This window comes from Mauremys mutica, chromosome 1 (genome assembly GCF_020497125.1).
Source record: "Mauremys mutica isolate MM-2020 ecotype Southern chromosome 1, ASM2049712v1, whole genome shotgun sequence".
NCBI lineage: Eukaryota > Metazoa > Chordata > Testudines > Geoemydidae > Mauremys > Mauremys mutica.
Window position 1 is genome coordinate 165,394,926 of NC_059072.1, and position 17,040 is coordinate 165,411,965.

The 17,040-nt window shown below is 39.6% G+C and overlaps 2 protein-coding genes across 3 annotated transcripts in view; one reads left to right on the forward strand and one right to left on the reverse strand.

Annotated features, from left to right (window-relative positions):
• The window catches only part of CMSS1 (cms1 ribosomal small subunit homolog), a 403,104-nt gene that overhangs the window by 336,271 nt on the left and 49,793 nt on the right, over positions 1-17,040 (reverse strand). The gene's annotated exons all lie outside the window — the stretch shown is intronic.
• Positions 5,067-17,040, forward strand: part of FILIP1L (filamin A interacting protein 1 like) — a 28,585-nt gene continuing 16,611 nt past the window's right edge. Inside the window, exon 1 of the mRNA XM_045001739.1 lies at positions 5,067-5,176. Within this exon, the coding sequence (XP_044857674.1) occupies positions 5,166-5,176 (11 nt within the window). The 5' untranslated portion in view covers positions 5,067-5,165. The remainder of the gene's footprint in view (positions 5,177-17,040) is intronic.

Sequence of the window (17,040 nt, forward strand, 5' to 3'; positions counted from 1 at the left end):
AGAATGGTGGTCAGACCTTAATGTTCTGCAGTCCTCCCAATGATGCAGTGAGTTTCACTCACAAGGACTGCATCTTTTTACACACTGTGAGTACAAAGTCGGACCAATCACCTTGTAGAATGAAGATCGCTTCACTCCCCCTGCTAAAATCTGAACTGGCAGCAATGTAAGAATTTATGTAGATTGTCCATTCTTTGGGGCAGGGACTATCTTTTTGCTCTGTTGGTACACTGCCTAGCACAACAGGGTCCTGATCATGACTAGCGATCCTATGTGCTACTGGAGTACAAGTAATAAATAACAATAACACTAAAAGCAGCAAAGAATCCTGTGGCACCTTATAGACTAACAGACGTTTTGCAGCATGAGCTTTCGTGGGTGAATACCCACTTCGTCGGATGCAAGCAGTGGAAATTTCCAGGGGCAGGTATATATAAGCAAGCAAGCAAGCAAGCAAGCTCGCTCGTTATCTCTAACTTGCTTCTTGCTTGTTTATAAATACCTGCCCCTGGAAATTTCCACTGCTTGCATCCGACGAAGTGGGTATTCATCCACGAAAGCTCATGCTGCAAAACGTCTGTTAGTCTATAAGGTGCCACAGGATTCTTTGCTGCTTTTACAGAACCAGACTAACACGGCTACCCCTCTGATAATAACACTAAAGTCACTTAGCAACCTTAAAATAGCAAAGGATTAGCGTAAAACATGGTGTTGGGTACTGAAATATCAGTAAGCTCTGTAAGGACACAAACCTATAAGAAGCTCCTGGAAGATGATGCATGACTAAAACACTCATTAGTGCTAAGAGGACTGTCTCTATATTCAGTACTAACATACATATATGATAATAAGGAATCTGGTGGCACCTTAAAGACTAACAGATTTATTTGGGCATAAGGTTTTTTACCCATGAAAGCTTATGCCCAAATAAATCTGTTAGTCTTTAAGGTGCCACCAGACTCCTTGTTGTTTTTGTGGATACAGACTAACATGGCTACCCCCGATACTTGATACATATATGATAGACAGCATCTTGCAGGATTGTGCCCTGATACCACAGAAACATGTGAGCATAATGAATCATTTCTGGAGGATGCACATAGAGTTTTAAAAAATAAATCATTTTTTAAAGTGTTTCCATTGGTTTGCATATAAAATTAATTTAAAAGAACAGGACACTCCAGCATCCTGACAACTTCAGCATCTTCACTGAAACCAGAAAACCTCAGTTTCAGCAGCAGGGTCTATGGAGTCTTTGAAGTGGCCACAGTTTGGGTTTAAGCCACTCTGAGCTACAAAACTGAAGGCTCATGGGCAGCGTACAATGTTAGGTATGTGCAGGGGCGGCTCTAGGAATTGTGCTGCCCCAAGCAGGGCGGCATGCCGCGGGGGGCGCTCTGGCGGTCGCCGGTCCCGTGGCTCCAGTGGACCTCCCGCAGGCGTGCCTGCGGATGCTCCACCAAAACCCCGGGACCAGCGGACGCTCCGCAGGCACGTCTGTGGGAGGTCCACCGGAGCCGCCTGCCGCCCTCCCGCGACACGCCGCCCCAAGCAGGCGCTTGGCGCGCTGGGGTCTGGAGCCGGCCCTGGGTATGTGCATTCGTTATGACAGAAACACTGCAAATCAGTATAATGACAAAACGGAATCACTGATTGATTAGGGGTAAACAAACGAGTACTGACCTGTACAAGGTGCACAGTTGTCATTGAGGGTAGGGCTACATTGTAGCTGAGATTGTGACTCCCAGCCCAGATAGGCAGACAAGCACTAGCTCTGCTCACGCTATTGCACTAAAAATAGCAGTGTGAATATTACAGCATGGGCTAACCAACAAGTTCAAACCCACTTCACCCCCGGGGTCAGTACGAGGGTGGGTAGCCTGTGTTCCCACTCATGCTGCAATGTCCATGCTACTGTTTTTAGCACGTGAGGTCAGTCAACCCACGCTGCAGTGTAGACATATCCTGACAGAGGGTGAATTCCTGGCTCTATTGAAGTCAAAGGGAATTTTGCCACTGAATTCAATAAGGGCAGGATTTCACCCAAAGACTCTGGGCTAGAGGTGTAACAAGCACCAAGGAAGGCTCTTGCGCAACCTATTACACTGAGACTAATTTTTTTAATCAGTGGGTTGAAATTCTTATAACATATTTCCTGACACAAAATTCTTCTCTACACCTCTACCCCGATATAACACGGTCCTTGGGAGCCAAAAAATCTCACCGCCTTATAGGTGAGACCACATTATATCGGGTTTGGGCCGGTACGCCGTGCCGGACTGGACCGGCTTCCCCGGCGGTGATTTAAAGGGCCCAGTGCTCCAGCCGCTGCAGGGAGCCCTGGTCCCTTTAAATCACCGCCAGAGCTCCAGCAGCGGGGCTCGGGTGGGGATTTAAAAGGCCTGGGACTCCCCGCAGCAGCCAGAGCCTCTGGACCTTTAAATCACTGCCCGAGCTCCGGCAGCCGGGCTCAGGCAGTGATTTAAAGGGCCCGGGGTTCCACACGAATTTGGACTTAACGCGGTAAAGCAGCGGGGCTCAGGTGGCGCTTTAAAGGGCCCGGGGCTTCCCGCCGCTTTACCGCGTTATATCCGAATTCGTGTTATATCAGGTCGCGTTCTATCGGGGTAGAGGTGTATTTCAACTTAGTACTTGGAATAGTCGTCCATCCCCGCCGTTATTAAACTGTGACATTATAGAACAAGCAAGTGGAAACAGGTAATTACATACTTGGCAGATGCACTGTGGCAAAGCTGCTTTGCAACAGGCTACAGAGGTGAACATTTTTATTGCAGAGCAGGATTAATTAGGAACACTACGAGGTCATACTTTGGCCATCCCTGCTGTAAACACGGATTTATAAACAGGGGGATTTGCATTTCACTCCCTCCCCCCCCCACACACACACAGACAGGAGAATGTCACAAGCTTATAATGAGCACTATCTGGGCTTTGTTCCTTAACAGCAGGGTGTTCCTGTAGCAGCATCAAAACAGAGCCAGATTGGGAAGGATGGTCCTTTTGTTTTATAGGGATGCTGGGACCGTTCTACTCCTCAAAGTTTTGCACACACAATTCTAACAGACCATATTATGTGGAAGGGCACTTGGAACCTAGGTAAACTTAACATGGAGATAGGATGAATCAATGGAGAGCAGGCATGAAGCATGGAGAGTGTGACATGGAAGAAAACAGAATGGAGAAGGACGAGGGAAAGAAATGCTTACATTTCCTATCTTAAAATGTTATGTAGTGCTGCTATGCTCTGTTAAACAGATGCCGAGACCCACACTAAGGAGGTGGCTTTTCAGTGGAAAGTGAAGTGAGTTACAGCACCTCAATGTGGTATTGTGACGGTTAATTAACATTTGTAAAGCACTCCGATGAAAGGTACTTGTACAAGTGTAAAATATTATTTCCAGGTCAAACATATGTTAGCTAAGGGATCCGAACACCAATTTCAGCCAATGGACAGTTATCTACACATAGTGCTAAATAAATTATGTTGTTCTGTCCATAGGATTAGCAAACCATAACAAGGCTCGAACACTTGTCTCTCTCACCAACAAAATACAAGATATTACCTCACTCACCTTGTCTCTCTCATAATAAGGCATATCAGTCTCCCAGATACAGGTTGGGAGGAATTTATATATGGGCATTTATAATGCCAACTAGGTTTGAAAGATGTACAGGTCTGATCCCTTCTCATGCAATACACACACACACGTATGTATACATCCATACATACCCACATCCACACACACACGACAGAATTTGGAATAAGTTCCGCTGCAGTAGTGGTACAAAGAGATCCACTGAAATTTCTGAGAAAAGCATGAACATCTTTTAAGGGACAGAAGTTTGATCCCATGTGTTTATTATGCTTACACTGTCTTTTCCATAAAATACGTATTTTTGGTATTTATTTGTTCTAGCACCTGGAAACAATATCCCTATCTAAACACAAGTACTATCCATCACATTGGCCTTCTTATTCGCATTTAAATAAAAATGTTTTATTATGAGCTTTTTAGCAGATTCAAGTAAACACACACACCAACTCATCTGAAGACTAAAATTTCAAGGGGTGCAAATGAAGCAGATGCATCCATAATCCATTTAGCAGAGCAGAACATAAGTTTAGAAAGTACTTAATGGACTAATTCTCATATCAATATGTAGGGGTTTATTCAGTTAACTCCCATTAACCCTAAATGGGGCTTCAACAAGCAAATCCCCTACATATTGCAGATAGTCCCCCAATGTTTTTTTGTGGGGGGGCTGCAGAAGAGGAAATCAGAGAGATATTTTAAGTCCTACGGTTGTATCTTCCTGTTTGTCTCCTTAGTCCCTTAATCAAATGATTTGTTTCTTTTAAAACCTTCTCACTAAAAATAGTTGGTCAAACTCCTAATTGCCTTAGCTGAAACACAAACATGTGAAAAGGAAAAAAGGGTTTTGTAAGAAAAACATTGAAGAAAATAAAATAGGATTTCATCTGGCATTCCCATCATCACTTGAAGAATTGTTTTGTAGTTACATCATCAGGAAATAAAATACTATCCTCTGAGGACCCTGACTCTTTACAGAAAGTAAAAAAGAGAAGGCTTGAAGCTCATATCACTCTCAGAGGGGTTCAGCTAAACTCACATTTTTTGTCATCTTAAAAACAAAAAAAAGACAAACCCCTTCCAGGCAACTTTATTAAGTCAGATGCCCATGTTTTTTCTAATGCTGGGCTAAGAACCGAAGAGGAAAACATTATAAAATAATCAGCTAACGACCTTCCATGACTTTATCATCAATAATAAAGAGGAACTGCCATTACCCATGCCTTCCGCACATTCTTTTTGGCCATGAACTGGGTAGACAAATGAAATATTTCACACAGTCCTGAGCGTCAGCTGGAGCCAGAATACATTAATAAGCTTTCTAAGTTCTGGCTATCACTAAAGTACACTAGTCAGACACGACGAGTCTGCACAACACGGAGTTCCTTATATGGCAATGCAATGACGTAATGCTCCATAGGCTTGGGGCATGCAAGGAGTCTATCTCTCATTGTTTGGTGTAACTGCCGGAATGCTCACATCTCTGATGCTTAGGAGAACTGAAATCCCAACACCATAGAGCAATAGCTAAACCAGGGAATTCTACAGTCCATGCATAAAAGGTAAGAGAGAAGTGGGAGGAAAGCTTCTTTTAGCAACCAATGGCCATTTCTGGTTAAAAAATCATCAGCATCAATAATTATTTCCAAAAACACTGGATTCAGAAGATGTGTCCTGTTGCTCAAAGCTAGCATAACTATTGAAACAGTTTCTAAACTTTTCTTCTTTTAAAAAAAAAATTAAAAAATCCTGCAGATGAGGCATTTCTTTAATGTTAAAGGGGTAGTGGGAGAGCTATGAATTACGAACACTTTCCAAATGGGCTGGACAGAATAATGACTGCATTTAAGACTGTGGAAAGAATCCAACTGTATTGTAATACATTAAATAGTGCTACTGCATTTCTCTTTATATGGTGTGTTTATACGTGTATGCAATATATTAGAAGACATGTGTACACACATGCATGCTAGAATTTATTTGTACTTTTGAACATCTTTTATTGTAGTTTACAAAGAGGCATTTAAATTGTACTCAGAGTGTTGAAATATTGCTGGGAGCACAACTTTGTAATAAGTTTAAACATTGTTTAAAACCATAAAACTAATTTAATTTATACAAACTATTCAAGTCCTAGGCACTCCTGCGTCTTGTGTGCAAATGTCAAATAGAAAGAGGAAAGAACTGTCAGATCTTAGTTTCAAGAATTTTAATTATTGGCCATCTAGCAAGTGATGATGCTTTAAAAATTAGAGGTAATTCATTACCTTCTAGGGCTGATTCTGCAAGGTCCTAAACTTCCAGTAGTTGAGAGTACTCAGCACTCTTTAGGAGGTGCTCAGAATGTTGCAAAATCAGACTCTAATATGATATTGTGTTTTATGTCTGCATCCTGCAGAAACACTCCATTCTCTTATATGACTATAGACCCAAACCTGTAAACTGTTACTCACAGGAGTAATCCTTACGCATAGGCATAATCCAAGTGCAGGCAACTGAACTATGCAGACAAGCACAGACTCAAGCACAAAGATTTGCAGGATCAAGTCCCAAGTGTACATCACATTTTCGTTATTCTACAGTCAATAAATTAAATACGCAAATTAAGTTCTAAAACATATAAAGTCAGACTAACACATCCTATACATTAACCCACCAAGTAAACAAAAAAAAAACCCAAAAAAAGCACTATTATTTACTGTCCACAAGATCAAAAGGAGTCTGTATAAACCGTTGGCAGAGGTTTGCTCTTATTTTATGAAATGTTAAAGAACCTGCAATATTCTAGTTTGGCAGTATACATGGAAGAATGAAAACTATTGCATTCGTGACCACTGATGCACTGTCACCTATATGTGGCTTTAAAGACAAACTACAAAATTTACTGTTATGAATTTTTTTTAAGAAGATCTTTTTCCCACAATAGACTAAGAACTAGGGCTGACTGGAAAAGTAAAACATTGTCTTAATATTTTCATTATAAAATGTTCTGCTTTTAGGCAAAAAATTGGCTCAGTAGGCATTTTCCAGATAGCTCCAACAACTTAATTTATAAACTGAAATTTAATTTCAATGGTAAATTGGGTACTCCTGTATTATTAGCATTGGCATTTAAGTAATAATCTCTCTCATCCTTGCTTTCAAGATAATACCTATTATAATGAACAGGCAGCATTCACACCTCGATTGATGCTTTCAGTCTGGCTGGCTGCACAGCTGACAAGAAAATGCTATATTGATTTGCAGAGTGAAAAGAATCCTAGCAACCAAAATAATTGGAAGTTTAATTTTTTTAAATAAAAGTTTGGATTCCACTGTCGTAATCCCTACAACTTTTTCGCTATACCTGTGGCCTTCTATCCTCTGCCCCCCCATCCCTCCGCCAAATGATCGTTTAAGAAAACACAGAGGTAATGGTGTTCCCTAATCATTATGTCCAACAGATTTAATTAATGCATGATTTAGAAAGTTAAACAATGTAATTACCAAATGTACAAAGAAGAAATATTCACTGAAGTAAAAAAATAAACCAGACTGCTTAACGCAGAGTCCAGTAACAGAGTCTCAGAAACTGCTTGTTTAGTCAAAGAACAAGAGAGTTCACAACAATTTGACAAGGAAACAACCATAGACAACTCAGTTATATGGAAATATTTCATATGCAATAGAAAACTGTTTATTTGATAAAGGCTGTAATTGGAAATGGAAAAATTCCACGCTTAGACTATTCAGCTCTTTTGAATCTAATAGAGAAGGAGGGAAACAGAAACCATGAATTACTGTTTCAGCAATACCCACAGAACCATCTGTACTATAAACTGCAGTAAGCCTGATTCAAATCATAGCATCAATCAATGCCTTAACACCTGTGTTCCCTGTAGTCAGGGTTTTTTTTAATTTTAAGGGGAAACACTTTATTTTGCACTTTCTTAAGCCAATTCTGTTCTCATTTACACTGGCATAAATCTGGAAAAACTTGACTGAAGAAGTTGGCCCTCTGAATGTATACATCTACAGCTCTTTGCTTTGCTCCTTCCCCCATTTTATCATTTATTGCTAGTGTGAATTATTTCTCCCTACCTGTACTGACTTTTAATTTAATACAAATGTATTTAAATTGGGTACAGCCTATTTTAGGGAAAGATCTCATTATGATGAAGTCAGAAGTGTTGTCTTTATCTTTTTTTCCCACTTTCCAAAATCAATAATACTTGTTATTTTGATTAATTGCCTGAGGAATGTATTGAGGACATTTGATTAACAGTCTTCAAATGTATAGCTCTTTATTTAAACGTAGTATTGTGGTAGAAAGCATTACAACACTCAGTGTGAAAAGGTAATAGTCCATGATAACTAAGACTAGCCCATTAGTTGTATGAAATATAATTTCTAAGACAAACTGCATGATGCCCTTATTTCCTCTCCCGCAACAAAATAAATAATATCTAACTAGTTTTCCATCTCTAAACAACAGTACTTTAAATCTCCTGCCTCCTCAATCAATTCTAGATAAATCAGGACACTGCATGAATCTGCTAATTACCAGCACTTTTGTATGATTTATATAATGCTGGGACGGATTCTTCAAAAAGATCCAAAAAGCCCTTCTTAATTTCACTCCCAACTGAAATTCCCATTATGTACAAATTCTCAAAAGGTTCATGCCTTTTTTAATAAAGATCTGTGCCAAACGTACTTAGAGATGGGAAAGTGAAAGATTACTAATGGTGTACATTCTGTTGGAACAGTTCTGCAAGCAACTTCTGTCAACTCCTTGGTGTGGTTATAACTAAATAATACTGATGCATTTACAATTAAAAACTGGTATCTGCAAGATAGTATCCTAAATATTTTATACTGCAGAAGTAGTTAAATCCTTTAAGACCATTAAGTAAAGTTTTTAAGTTCTGACTAAGAGTTCAGTCTAATGCTTTTCACCTTTCATCTCACTGGTAAGAACATAACTATACATTACTGCTAATGTGAACTATTTTGAATTGTTTATGTCTGTCTGTCTCTTACTGAGTGGAACTCCTGAAACATCTCTGAGCTAGTTTGACGCAGCTGATAGGCTGGTCAGTTCAACCACTGACTCTTCAAAAACCATTTAGTATTCATCTCCAGGTGGGTATAAGGTACTGCCAAAAAATTATAAATGTAACGCCCTTTTAGGTAAATTAAGTCAATGGGAGCTGAGGCACTCAGCACCTTTCAGGATTAGGCCCTTAGTTTGAAGTCTAACACTGTTTTCTCTTAATGAGGGCATGTCTACACTTACTTCCAGAGCGATCGATCCAGCAGGGGTTGATTTATCGTGTCTACTGAAGATGCGATAAATCGACCACCGAGCACTCTCCCGTCGACTTCGGTACTCCACCGGAGCAAGAGGTGCAGGCGGAGTTGACGGGGGAGCATCAGCAGTCGACTTACCACAGTGAAGACACCTGGTAAGTAGATCTAAGTACATTGACTTCAGTTACATTATTCACATAGCTGAAGTTGTGTAACTTAGATCGATCCCCGCCCCCCCCCCACACACACACAGTGTAGACCAGGCCTGAGACAAGAGCCAGTGTTGTTTGAGTTTTCAGGGTCCAGATTGCTCCTATTGAAGTCAATAATAAAACTCTCATTGACTGACTAATGGTGCAGGATCAGGCCTTTAGAACTGTCTCTCTCAAGCGTTCATAGACTCAGGAGAAAAAGTCTTTAAAGTGTTATTTGTAGCGATGAGTAACCTCGAATTTGCAAACAATCCAAAGTCAAACTCTCTCTCAATGCTGTCTCCACATTAGGGCAGCTTAAGTGGGAGAGGAAAAGGAGGAGAAAGAGGGAAATGATAAGGGAAGAGAAAACTTTAAGCAACAGGTAGAAATAGATCAAATTCTATGAATGCAAAATTAAGGCATACATGACAAAATAATGTCATAATATAATTCTTTTTTTAAAAAAAGTAAATGAAGTGGATGAATCTCATTAGAAACTGCTGAATGTTTAAACCAATTTGACTATAGGGCATTTCAGAAACAAACATATAAAAAAAAGATTCCTTTTATCCTGCTCATTCAGGTGTACAATGCACCGTGCCCTTTACTGCCGCAAAGGCCACCCTCCGTGCACGTCCCATCATGCACATGCTGGCAACATGTGTAGCCGCTTTTTAGTTCAGCTTCAGGCAGAGCCCACAGCCAGTTGACTTCCCCAGAACAGAGTATACAGATACTGAGCCATCTGAGTGGAACACAGTCACCTTACAGATTAATGTTCGGGGTTGCTGAGCAATGGCAGTCCCTAATGGCATGAATTAGAATTGTGGGTGTTCAACCATTCAGAAAACTAGATCCTATGTATATCAGGTTGGGCACCCAAAATACATGACTACTTTGGAAATTTTGGTTTTAAGAGGGCAGCACTTTTCTGTCCTGAAAAGTAAAACCTGATTTACCACCATCAGAATCAGGGTTTTCTGGACCTTTAGAAGCCTTTGTGAACAGTTAGGTGGGTTTTCATTAAAAACAAAAAATAAAGCACACCCTTACTGATCCTACAAGGACGTCGTTCATCTCTGCCAGAATAGACCAGAACTGAATGTCCATTTCTATGTTTGTGCAGCACCCAGAACAATGGGTCTCAATCCAAATTGGGGTCTTTAAGTGCTACTTCAACTTTTAAAAACTTAAAGCAAAAAAATCTTTTCGGACAAAAAATTTTCAGGGCTTTTTTTAATATTTCAAAATTCTACAAAGACGACACAAGTCCAATTGCATTTTCCTTTGTAGGCTCCCACAGAGCTGCCAAGAAACAGCAACATAGACATAATCCTCCAATGTCAAGGCAAATTTGGCAACAAATTACATTTTATAAAGATATGTCTTAAACCTAGCATTTCAATGAATTGTCTTTAGAATTCAGTGTAAACAGCTGGATTTTTTGTTAATTAATTAATTTCTCCTTCAGTGTTTGCAAAGCAATATTGCAGCTTGTACATGACAAACTAAAAGAGAAAACTAGAAACACAATTTAAACTAAGACTAGGTCTACACTGTGCCACAGTGTAGCCTACTGCGGTGCGAATTGCAGCCCACACTGAATTGTTATGCTCCAACTGCCCAGAGCATATTGTGTTGGTGAAAACTAAAAGGTACATAGTTCGCATTGACTTAGTCAGGACAATGTTAATCCAAACTAGGTACCTTTTAGCTCATGCAAGCAGCATCCACACAAGACAGTTAGAGTGCAGCATGCTATTGTGCGCTACAATTCACATCCCCCATAGTCCAAACTCAGGACCACATAAAGCCCTCAGTAGCATATTGTCGCTGCCCTGAGAAAAGGTAAACTGCATAAACAGAAAAAAAAGTAGATTTAAATTATTTTTAACCTAGTTGTTTCTTTAAAAGAGTTGTCTCTGTCCATATTTTGGTATAAAACTTATATGAGATGCAGTCATCATATCCAAACTATAAGAAATAAGGAGATTTTAACAATATCAGACTTGCCTATAAATCACCTGGAACTATACACCTGATGTCATCCATTACATCAGGGAAAACAAACTCCTAAACCCTATGTGTATTATAATTAGCTACACATAGACTACATGGGGGGATGCCTAGTAACCCCCTTAGAGCCTAGTTTTCAACTTTAAAATATTCCTCCCAGTGTAATACTTTTTTTCAGGTTTAGCAGAACTTTCAAGTGGAACATTTTTGTTTCAGATCTCTGTGAAACCACTGCATGAATAAAGTAGGCCTAATTCGTAAGGATGGACGCCTAAACAGGACACCCAACTCCACAGCTGTACACCTGAAATCCACCACTGAGCACCCTAACTTGGGTGCACATTTTTGAAAACTTAGGATCTCCAAGTGCTGCTAATGATTTTGCATGTGAACAAAACAAGTGTTCAGTTAATTTGTGTGAAAAGATCTCTCCCTATTACAAAAATATTCTTGATTTGCAAAGTAGCACCATGCACTCTTTTACATAATGAGATAAAGCCTGTCACCAGCAACATAAATTAAATTCCCAACTACAATGACTTGCATTCTGGACAGTGAAATCGCTAATATTGAGAGGCCCAAACTGTTTTTCTCCTAAATTTCAATTATTTTTCTAAACAGGTCTCCCTGATACAAGGGAGAAAATTATCGACCCTCCAAAACAAGCTCTGCAACAATCTTAATATTGCATCTAGTAAACGGTAAAACCCAAACAAAGAAAACCAGGGAGACTTGATTTGTTGGGGATCAGAGGCAGTTGTTCTTGTGACTGGAGAATAAATATGCACATGCACTCACTGTCCTTCTGCTCCTCTCTGGGTTGGCAGTAGACTAAAAGTGACAAAACTCTCCAATTTAAATCCCTTGCTCACTCATAAAAGGGAGATGGCAGGAGAACAGAAAGGCAATACAGCATACATTACACAACTACATCCATCTTAACACACTAAGGGCAACATTATCCAAAGTGGCCACTGATTTTAGATACCTCCATTTCTTGGTGTCCAAACTGAGACACCTTCAAGCTTGATTTTCAGAGATGCTGAATGCCTATTCACTTTAATTGGAACTGTGTGTGCTCAGCGTCTCTGAAAAATAAGATTCAATATTCCTTGAGGTGGGCACCCTAAAATCAGTGGCCACTTTGGAAATTTCTGGCCCAGACCGGCTGGGTTTGCTCTTGCTTTGACTGGTCTCCTCAGCCTAGAGGTTTAAACTGTTTCCACCATCCTTTTGAAGACAGATTTTTTCTACTTTGACGAGGAGTCATTAAAAAATTGCAGGTTTTAGCGAGGGTCCAATTTAGGTCCTGTCATTGACCCTTAGATATACTCAGGCTAACATGGTTTGGTAACAAATCAACTGCAAGAACTTCTAGAGATAAGGTTTTCTTTTCACATTCTGCATTTGAACTCACTTTTAAATTAATGATAAAAAGTTTTATTATATAATGAATAAAAGTGACAGCTGAAAATAGGGAAATATATCCTAAACACTACAGATCATCAGCAAAGGCAGGAATGATATTGGGATAGGAAAAAATCAGACAGAACATCTAGAATAATTTTGCAGTTCCTATGTTCCATGAAAACTGTATGCAGTATATAGATTTTACAAGGGAAACAGCCACTTGCTTTCACAAGAGCCTATCTTAGAGGTTTTTACGGTCAGGCTTGACAAAACCCTGGCTGGGATGATTTAGTTGGGAACTGGTCCTACTTTGAGCAGGGAGTTGGACTAGATGACCTCCTGAGGTCCCTTCCAACCCTGACATTCTATGATTCTATCTTTGGGCTTGGGTGTGATTTCTAAAACACACTAACATGCTGTGCATTAATGGATCCATGTAGACTCCCTCGTGCACTTTAACAGAGATGTACGTTGAAGTGCACTAGGGAACCTTTAGGGTGCACCAGCAAAGTCTACATGGACTCACTAATTCACAGCATGTTAGTGCACTTTAAAAATCACACCCCTATGGTGCAATTATGGAAAAATAAGTCTCTCTCTTGGCTTTAAAGGGATATACTACAGTTATAAACTACATTAAGAAACTATTGGCCACAGTGAGCATGGCTATACCCAGTAAATCTACTTTTTTTCACCCTACCAATTTTAATTCCCCCCCCCCCATGAAAGAAAGAAACATTTGGTTTCCAAAGCAAGCATGTTAGCCACTGCCTGTGTTTAAACAGCTCGACAACAGAAGCAGATTCTGGAAACAAACTACTGTTCACATTTGAAGTGGGTATATGACTAAAAGGATCTCCAACTGTGGCCTTCATGTTAAAGCAGAGAATTTGATTGTGAATGCAGTAAAACATCAAATAACAGGAAAACAGAAAACCCTATGTTGATACACAAGAAACAACTGATCTTTGGCTCTTGATAGTCAATAGTAGATCAGTGGTTCTCAAACTTCTGTACTGGTGACCACTTTTACACCGCAAGCCTCTGAGTGCGGCCCCTGCTTAAAAATATTTAAAAAATAGTTTTTAATTTAACACTATTATAAATGCTGGAGGTGAAAATGGGGGTTGGGGATGGAGGCTGACAGCTCACAACCCCCACATAATAACCTCGCAACCCCCAAGGGGTCATGACCCCCCATTTGAGAACCCTAACCCCTGCTTTAATTAAAAGATTAAGAATAGTTGCTTCAACGGGGCTATTTTTGTCCCATCATGTATTATTAAAGGAGTTATTTAAATTTATCAAATGTATCTATCAAATAGCCCTTAGTCACATTTACAATATGGTCCTTAAAAGAATACACACGATTCACTGAGTAATATCAACTTTAGTTTTTGACTGTAGACTCCCATCCTACAATCTACTCTTAAAACAACCAACCTGCAACTACCTCACGATCAGCCCCTCAGGCAAGAGCCTGGGATAGGAAATATTCTTATTGACATGTTCAAGGCTTATGGTCAACAGACTCAGATTCTAGTGAACCAGAATATGATGCAATTTCCACACTTCCAACCTCAACTTGTTCAGATCTAACGATGTTTAGCAGGAATGATTCAGCTGACCTCAAAAGGCTGGTGAAGATCATAGACAGACAGGCTGTCCCCCAGATATCCAAAGATCCCATCACACTTTGAATTGTACTTGGAAGCAAAAAAGCAATCTTTGGAGAACTGATAACATATTTTCTGAAATTAACACTCTACAGCAGGCCTAAATGGTGGCAGTCTGCACCAGTGATAGCTTTAAAGTGGTCTTGACTAATAACCTCAGGTACAGCACATTGCCATCAATTCAGATTGCCACATTAGCAAGAAATGGATGGATTTACCTTACCAAGTGTAGATGAAAAGATTCATTTTTAGATCATAAATGAAAGTTATGTATAAGGGTTTTTTCACTGCAAATATAGTTTCCATTTACTTTTGATTTTGTTATTAAACAAATACAGGCCATTTATGTAAACCAAATTTACTAGGGTCTTTGTTTGTAAAGGCTTGACTGTAATACTTCAGAAAATTTAGCATCAACAAAAATTTATGGTGTCAATTAAGGTTCACTTTTTCTGCTACAAATACAATGGATTTCCCCACAAAACTACATCAAATAAAGTAATTGCACACAATGAAATTATAACCAGATTAGCATGAATGTATAATGCAAGTGATCACCATGTGATCTAGAGGCTGACTCTGGCAACTATAGCAGCCTGCTATTAACTAAACGCTTTCTGCTTTAGCTTCATAGTACTTACAGGCCTGGTGAAGGTATATATGAATAGGGTCATAGTTCATACATCCAGCAGTATACAACAGATATGCAGTCATGCCACCCATTCTGACCCTGGCTGAGAATTTGGCCCAGACATTTATTTCTATATAATACATGTTAAAATTATTTCAGAGAACATCTAGTTCCTGGAAATGCTGTGGGAAAATGACATTTATGGCCAGTCTCCTCTGAGTAACGTGATGAGTTATTGTTGGAAAACAGCCATTCTCAAAGTCATCCTAAAAACATTAGCTAAATTTAAGTACAATTTTTTTTGTATCAGGGTACTCGTTTAACTATACTCAGTGCTGGTTAAGATATCAGCACAGTTCCTGGTGGATCACGTACCATAAAGACAAAAGAGTAACAAAAGCATCATGTAATACACAACTATGGATCTACATGTCATAGAAAGGAACAGAAGAACCAACAAATTACAAAACAGTTATCTGTGTAGAAACCACCTAAAGAATGCATGTCAGAGATATTCTTGAAGACTTGAACAGTAATATGCTATGTTCAGGGATGACTTAAAGGGGTTGCACTTCTGATAGGGACTTGAAGTTGCAAGTTTCATGACGGGCTTCATCAACAGGACTTACATTCAGCTGAATATGGCCTAGGCAATTCAATCATTTCACTTATTTTTTTAAAATAATTCTGATCAGCAACTAAAGACAAACTTCATTCTTCTTCTACTCTGGCATTTTCCATCATGTTTTAAAAAGTGTTCAAACATAGTTCCAGCTAAACAGCTTTAAAATAGAGGGTTCTGTCCTGTAGTCATTGAAGTCAGCGGCACCACTCACACAACCAAGGGCTGTAAGACCAGGTCTTCCGTTTACCCACTCAATATAGATGGGCCAAAAAACACAGTTTTAATCCTGGTGTATGGACTACATTGAAACAGAATGTAGACAGGCTCTCCTATATAGTATTTTTATTGTCACTCCTTAAAATTTAAGAATATTGTGGTATGTATGTTACTTAGAAGTAATTACGCATGCTTAGCTCTAAGATCTGAAATCCAAGCTAATTTATTTTCCCCTTGGGACTTCAGAACTGGGGCAGAAAATGTTATTGCACAAGCGCGGCTGCAATTCTATGCATAATAAATAAAATTTACTTAGAAATTTCACATTTCACAGTAGGTAGCATTTACTGCAGTAATGCAATGCTTAGTCACAGACTGGGAAATATTAATTTTATTTCCAGCCCTGCCAAAGACTTCCTGTTTTATATTGGGCAAGTCACTTAATCTGTCTTTGCCTTAATTTCCCCACCTGTGAAGAGAGAGGAAAAATACTTTCCTACCGCACAGGGGAGTGGGGAAGATTAAAGCATTAATTTTTGTAGCGATTTGAGATGCTCAAGATGCTATGGAAGAATTATAAAAAGATTTTCTATTGTAACCACAGATAAATTCTTGCACATAGTTTTCACTTGCTGTGTTACAGCAGCAGCATGCTAGCTGATACTTATATTCTGCAGAAATAACAAAACCCACCTCCATGTATACTTGGCCATAGAGAAAATTTAACAACAAGAATTCCAAGGCAAACACAATAGTTGCTTATCTTCAAGGCTTTCAGTATTTTGTAACAGGAGCTATTTAGAATCATAGAATCATAGAATCTCAGGGTTGGAAGGGACCTCAGGAGGTCATCTAGTCCAACCCCCTGCTCAAAGCAGGACCAAACCCAACTAAATCATCCCAGCCAGGGCTTTGTCAAGCCTGACCTTAAAAACCTCTAGGGAAGGAGATTCCACCACCTCCCTAGGTAACCCATTCCAGTGCTTCACCACCCTACTAGTGAAAAAGTTTTTCCTAATGTCCAACCTAAACCTCCCCTTCTGCAACTTGAGACCATTACTCCTTGTTCTGTCATCTTCTACCACTGAGAACAGTCTAGATCCATCCTCTTTGGAACCCCCTTTCAGGTAGTTGAAAGCAGCTATCAAATCCCCCCTCATTCTTCTCTTCTGCAGACTAAACAATCCCAGTTCCCTCAGCCTCTCCTCATAAGTCATGTGCTCCAGCCCCCTAATCATTTTTGTTGCCCTCCACTGGACTCTCTCCAATTTATCCACATCCTTCTTGTAGTGTGGGGCCCAAAACTGGACACAGTACTCCAAATGAGGCCTCACCAGTGCTGAGTAGAGGGGAATGATCACATCCC